This window comes from Solanum pennellii, chromosome 4, assembly GCF_001406875.1.
Source record: "Solanum pennellii chromosome 4, SPENNV200".
Lineage (NCBI taxonomy): Eukaryota > Viridiplantae > Streptophyta > Magnoliopsida > Solanales > Solanaceae > Solanum > Solanum pennellii.
The window spans coordinates 55,617,331-55,624,687 of NC_028640.1; the positions used below are offsets into that span (position 1 = coordinate 55,617,331).

The following is a 7,357-nucleotide window of genomic DNA, read 5'->3' on the forward strand; positions in this document are numbered from 1 at the left end:
AACCTAAAGGGACAAGTTTACGGTCAAAATTTTTGGGTACAACTCCCCAAGGACCAACCTAAGGAACCTTGAGGAGGACCCAAACTTTGGGATAGAAGCTGCCGAGGCAGCTTGTGGACAGTGGCTCGGCGTCGTGGACCTGCTCCAAGGACCAAAAAGTTGGTCCGCATTGCGGACCCTTCTGTCCAAAAATTAATTCCTTTAAGAACCCATGTTTTGTCCAAATCTCCTAAATTGGCTTACAAAATAGGTTTGATGAATGTAACTGGATATTGTTAGAATTGTGTTTATACTATGTTGTATTATTTTTATCTATTGCTTTCCATGCCAAATTATGATGAATTGTCTGAGAATTGAGAAAGGGTGATCATGGCTTGGAGAAGGGTAAATTGATCTAAATTGTTCTATATTCTTATTAAATTTCTCTTGTGTGGTATGGTCCACTTATGGTGGCGATGTTTAGCTAATGTATATGAATATGTATGTGTATTGTGATTGTGGCCTTGAAGATATTGATGTGAAGTAAAGTAATGTCATGATGCTTATGTATATAGATGTATTGTGAAGATATGCATGTGATTCTTGAAGATAAAGTGATTATTGGAGTATGATGTGAAGGTGAAGTATGGTTGTGCATTGATTATGATGAATGTAGTATGATCATGATTAAATGACAATTTTATGACTTATGGTGGTTATGTGAAAGACTTTCTCACATACACACACATGAATATGGTTAATGTGTTACTTAATGAATATGGTTATATGTTGAGAATTATCGAAGTATTACCTTGTATGTTAATGATTGACTTGTATGATGCCTCTTACACTTGTTTCATGATGTTTTATCAAGATAGCATGAAAAACATATTTTAACAAAAATATCCTCTTTAAAGCACGTTTTTTGCATGATTGCCATACTTAGTGCTTGATTGTACTAACTCCAGATTCTTCTCTATTTCTACAAGTATAGGTGGAAGAAAGTGAGGATCTTAGAGTTGAAACTTGGGAAGTAGATGTTCACTCAAGGCTCTTGGTATATCCTCATATGTTCGATGACATGGATGTTCTTTCTAGTTTTGTTTCATTAAAAACTTTGTAAAGACTAGTATTTTTCTTTCAATGGAAGGGTTATGACCCTATGAGAATAAGATGTGTCTAAGATGACTTGTGACGAGACTTAATTTTTCTTACATTTTATAAAAGAGTTCTCTTATTGAATTTATTGTGAAAAGTTTTAATTCCCCACTACTTTTCATACCTATGTGATGATGAATGCTATGAGGCTAGTATAAGACCTCCGAGAGGTCAAGTACGCCATGTGACGCCTAGGGGTACTCCCGGGTCGTTACAAGGTATGTATAGTGGACATCATAGAAGAGATTTATTATACGCGCAACTAGTGTTGATCATATATAAATGTTATATGACCATTGGGTCAAGTGGGAGAATGTAAGAATTATTATTATTATTAATTATTTCTTTCTTATGACCCAAGTTTACTTGTAACTCAATTAATGCCATAAATAATATTTAATATGGAATAAATTTTGTTCGTACATTGGTTTCTTGATGTACGTACCAGATGAAGTCATAACCTCTATAAATTGATCCTCCCTCCACCCATTAGGGTTACCACATATTCTCTACAATAATTCCATTTCTGACAATTGCGGTAATATAAAGTTAGGGAAAGGATGTAGAAACCAATTTACAACTAACACTTCTGTTTTTCTTTGTGATGATGTCTTAGGCATCAGGTATGTGCCCTTAACGATCTCTATGTAATATTATCGTGTTCAAGATTCTTATATTATATATTAAAGGATTTAATCTTACAAAAGGAAGCCTTGGGAACAATAGTATAAGTTGAAAGTCTTATAAAGGCGGATTATTTCTTATAATCTCATATATGATCTAACCACTACAACAAAAATAATTTTTAGCGGCATTAAATATTGACACTAATAAAGAGTGCTAAAGTCTTTACCGGCATTAGTTAAGTGCCATTAGAACCAATGTAGCTAATGGCTTTAGGGACATATACAAAGAGTGACAGTTGCCGCTAAAAATACATATTTAGCGGCAATTAAGAATTAAATGCTATTAATGGTCATTTTTGTTGTAATGAACCTAGACAGATATATATATATATATATATATATATATATATATATAGATAGATAGATAGATAGATAGAGAGAGAGAGAGAGAGAGAGAGAGAGACTCCAAAGTAAAAAGATATGGGTGTTTTACTACGGACTACACTCTTGCACATATTAAGTCGGTCTATGTGTACATATGCAATAAGTTATGAATTGGATTCATTACATACATTTCATAAGTTGTTTTTGGAGCTTCTCCTTGTTGGTTCTTGAAACCCTATCCTCATCTAAAGCTCTAGGGTAAGAAATCAATTGTTATTCTTCAATCAAGCCTAGAATTCATTCAAGCCTCTCTTTGGATTAAAGAGACAACCTTCCCTTTTGGTTAAAAATAACTTAATGATCAATATTTTTCTTCTGTTAGTCTATGATCATACCCCGACTCTCATACATGTGATGTTGTTAATATTCTAGCTATATCCTACGGGTAGGACTTATAAGACAACGATAAGAAGTTGTGAGTCCAAGTTTCTCCCATTTTGATTGATGTATTTGACAAGGAGGGAGTGTGTTGAGTGGTCTGGTAGCTTCTAGTTAATGTGTTGGAGTCATTCAAGTGTAGTGTATCAAAATAAGTAATATGAATGATTGAATACTAAGAACACTAATTGTTTTGAATATCTTGTTCTATTAAAAGAATGGGAAGCATGGTTGAAGTCTATAGTTTTTTAAATACTTAATATTCATGACTGTGACACGAATGATGAATATATAATTGTTGTCGTAGTTGTAAATTGAATTTGGAGACCCATTATTATGGGCCCTGTAAGCTGGTCCTATATGTGTTTTCATTATAAGTAGTTGTGTATATGAGTTCCATGTTCCCATGTGAGTAGGGTCAAAGAATTGATAACTTTCTATGCTCGTTGACATGATAATTTGTTAGTGAGGCATTTTAATGTTATATTATTTTACTTTTTTGAATTGCCACATATCACCCTACTTTTTGCGAAAACGAGTTTGGTGTAATGACTTGACCTACTCTTTTTAAGTTTTATTTTAAAAGAAGAGTCGTCACCTAATGAATTAAAGGCGCGTTAGCGAATCAATCTAACTTAACTAATTTTAATTAATTAAGGTTAACGAAACTAGTGATTCGTGTAAGGTTCAAGTATTCTAGAGAGGAAGGTTTTAAGCATCCCTCAAGGTCCATAAATATGTATCTCATATATTTATGTGGGTGTTATAACATGTAGCAAATAAGGTTAATATTTATTCATTATAGTTATTAAACTACGAGATAGGATAAATATATATTTAGGCATTAAATACAAACACTAAGCATGAAAACAATAATGGAATCAGACACATAATTTACAAAAAAAATAAAATAAAAAGAAACATGTTTTATATATTAAACTACCCCAAATTATAAGAGCAATAAAAAGGGAAAAGAGGACAGGGATATCGTCAACTTCACTAACTTATACTTCGCATATCAGCGGTAGGCTTATTAATTGGGAGATAAATCAAAGTGTCATTTTTCTGCTGGAGTCGCCTTACATCATTTCCGACAAGGCCCGATAAGACTACCCCTACCCCCCTTTCCATATTCATGACCAATGTCCTAAAAGGTGACTTGCGTCTTAACTTACTGTTCAAGAGGCATTGGACTTCTATTACGGTAGGTTTTTGACATAAACAACTTGTAAGTTAACACCTCTATTAGGTTTAACACCTCGGATTTGGAAAGAAAGAAAATGTAGTTTTTGGGCTAGTGTCTTTGTCTACGGGTTCAATCTATGTACAACAGAAGCTTCTATGGGTCGTAGATGACAACAGTAGGAACTAGGGAATTTTTTTTTTGAAATTAAGTCCAATACCCTTTTTACGATTTACCAGGATGGTCCATCAACCTTTGTTAGTCGTAAATAGGTCTAGGTGAGTCCCAGACTTAGTGAAATCTTGTGGGTCAAAGTTGGTTACTACGAATGACATGTACTGAGTGTGGAAGACCTATGAGCCATACATGAGATCCGTCAAAGAGGGATGAATTTTAAGGTCCCAGTATCCTTTCTAAGGGTGAAACATACGGTCCGTAGAAGGACCCATTAATCATAGGTCCAACCCGTAGATTAAGTCGACAATTATTTTTAAAGGCTTTTTAGTCTTTTTCCATATCGATTAATGCTTAAACTATGTCATTTTGCCTTCTACCCTAATTTCCTATATAACATTTTAAAGTCTTTTCAACTCGTTCTCCAAAATATACCCTAACATTAATAAAGTCATCCTCTCAAATTCTCTCAACAAAACTGAATAGATCTAAGCAATACAATTTAGAGTTTTCATGGAATGTATCAATTTAAGTAAGCAATGAAAACGTTGGCAAAATTGTGTAAAGTAATTTTATGAGCTGCACAAGTGTAATTATCTCATCTTTTTAATACTTATTCATGCACAATAAAAACACACTCCTTCTATCCTCTTTCGTCTAGTTTAATTAATTTTTTGTCCTATAATTTTTTTTTGTTTCTTTCAAAAAGAATATCTATTCCTTGTTATTAACTCTTTTAATTTTAATATTACATGTGACATGTTTAATATCAGAAGATTAATGAATATTTTGATACATTTGACATATTTTTAATTTAACACCACAATATTTAAAAGACTTTTTTACTTTCATAAACTCTGCAACAAGTCAAAATAGGACAAACAAATTAAAACACAAAGAGTATTATTTAAGCATGAATCACTATAATTGATAATCAAACAACAAAAAAACTAAATGTGGTGCAGCATTCAATGGTTAAATTTGTTCAATTAGAAGATTGAAGAAATTAGATGAAATTTACTCTTAAGCTTAAATTTGATAGTGGCTATTATATAAAAAATTCCTTTAACTACCTTTGATATATTTTCAGTTTAAGTCCCTATTGGTTCGGATCTACTAAAGTTGAAATTATTTTCAAACTTCATTTGTGGTAATGCTGAAAATTTTGCTTAAAGACAGTTTTAAGTGTGATTAGTGAGAGTAATTAAGAATTGTGCTCCTTTAATAGACTATACAAGAATACATTTCTTTTACATTGTCATTTTTCACTTATTTTTAGTATTTTGCAAATTTTTAGTTAAAACAGAGAAATAAAAGATAATAAATATTTTAGTTCTATCATGCCATAAAAAATTCAAGTAACAAGCATATTATGGAAGATGTCAACCATGTAAGATGCTTAAAGTTTCTACAAGCGTTATTCATATTATATATATCAAGTTTTAAATTTTCATCATGTGAAATCAAGAATACACACATTATTGATGATTCTAGGCAAATAATATTAATAGAGAGATTTGGTTTTGCACCTGATGGACATGTAACCATTTCCCTAGATCATGTTTATTGGAGATCAGATGAACCAGCTGCAAAACTATATCCTTCTTCCATGGGATTTTGCCTTGTTAGAGATGTATCATTTCCGCGACTCTTGAATGAGTCTATTTATACAGAAAACTTTTGTGTTTTATCTAGTAAGTATGTTAATCTTGTGTTTAGATTTGACAAGCTTGGCCCTGATTCATCCTACAACATATCAACCACAATCGACGAGCCTGATGAGTATAATTTGATATTTGGCAATTGTCAAAAGGAATTTCTTGTGACAATGAATGTGCATACTGAAATATACAATGTGAATGATAATGGAGAGAAAGACTTTCTCCCTGCTGGTCAGACTCCATTGCCTAAATTATATTTCCTTTTATTTGTTGTATATATTGTATTTTTGGGTATATGGGGATTTGTTTGTGTTAAACAGAGAAAAAACATTCACAAGATTCATTTGATCATGGCTACGTTGTTGGTTTTCAAGGCGTTGAAGTTGATATGCGCTGCAGAAGACAAGACGTACATTAGAAATACAGGGAAGGATCATGGTTGGGATGTGGCATTTTATATTTTTGGATTTTTGAAAGGTGTAACACTTTTCACTGTTATTGTTCTTATTGGAACTGGTTGGTCATTCTTGAAACCTTACCTTCATGACCGCGAAAAAAAGGTTTTAATGTTTGTGATCCCTTTACAAGTGATTGAAAATATAGCTTCGATTGTGATAAGTGAAGGTGGACCCGTTGAGAAGCATTGGTTAGTATGGAACGAGTTGTTTTTGTTAATAGATGTTATGTGTTGTTGTATTGTACTTGTCCCAATTCTATGGTCTATTAAAAGCCTTAGGTTGGCATCAAAGAATGATGGAAAAGCAGCTGAAAATCTCAAAAAGTTAACACTTTTTAGGCATTTTTATGTTGTTTTGATTGTGTTCTTGTATTTCACTAGATTTGGAATTGCTATGATTGAAAGTGTAGTAACTTATATGCATGAATGGGTTACTGTCGTTGCTGCGGAAGGTGCAAGCTTGATGTTCTATGTGTTTATATTCTATAATTTTAAGCCAATTGGGAAAAATCCATATTTGGCTATTCACAAAGATGACGATGATGAAGAAGGAGAAGAAGAATATGAAGATGAAGACGAAGACGAAGACGAACACGATAATGATGATGATGAGATTGCGTAAGAATTTGTCAATTAAAGTGCAAGTCTCTTTGGCAAAATAGGTAAACCTTCCCTCACGTAAAATTGTACAATTGTTATAAACATATTTGTATTATAGTGAATGTCGAATTATGTGGAGTCTTTTTAGGATATGGTTAGAAATTTTACTTGGGGACCAAGTTAGGTTTCCCCTATAAATAAAGGGGTTTTTCTTTATTGTAAATAAGATCCATGAATAGTGAATATACTTCAAGATGAATAAGAAGTCTTTTCTCTTCTCCCTACTACATTCATCTTCTTGTTTATATAGTTTCATAACACGTTATCAGTATGACTGTTCTAAACATAAAGAAATATGGAGTGCTTCATTATATTAACAAGTACGAGAACAGAACTTTGACTCCAACTCCAATATAACTTGAAAACAACTAGAGAATGTGGCAAATTATTGGCAAAAAGATAGATATGACTAATACAGGTAAATTCGGTCATAAAAGGTTCATGTTTTATTCGACTACATTTGAGAAAAGATATAAAGTTACCATTGAAGTTGTCTCGAATTTTCAAAAAGATGCCTTAACTTTGTGGGTATCTTATTTCCCTACTGTACAATTTAAGAGTGTTACAAGTATCACATTTTTTACCCAACCTCAATCGCAAGAAAAGAGGTGCAATCACGCACCAATAGCTATTCACG

General features: G+C 32.5%; 1 protein-coding gene across 1 annotated transcript; it reads left to right on the forward strand.

Moving 5' to 3' along the window:
- The first annotated feature begins 5,230 nt into the window (after positions 1 to 5,230).
- On the forward strand, positions 5,231 to 6,827 carry LOC107016798 (protein GPR107-like). Its single transcript, XM_015217150.2, has one exon. It carries the CDS (start codon positions 5,315 to 5,317, stop codon positions 6,680 to 6,682), a length of 1,368 nt encoding a protein of 455 aa, XP_015072636.1. The 5' UTR covers positions 5,231 to 5,314; the 3' UTR covers positions 6,683 to 6,827.
- Positions 6,828 to 7,357: the final 530 nt, after the last annotated feature.

Excerpts from the sequence above, each read along its gene's own strand:
- LOC107016798 (XM_015217150.2), top strand. The coding sequence starts at position 5,315 with ATGGAAGATGTCAACCATGTAAGATGCTTAAAGTTTCTACAAGCGTTA.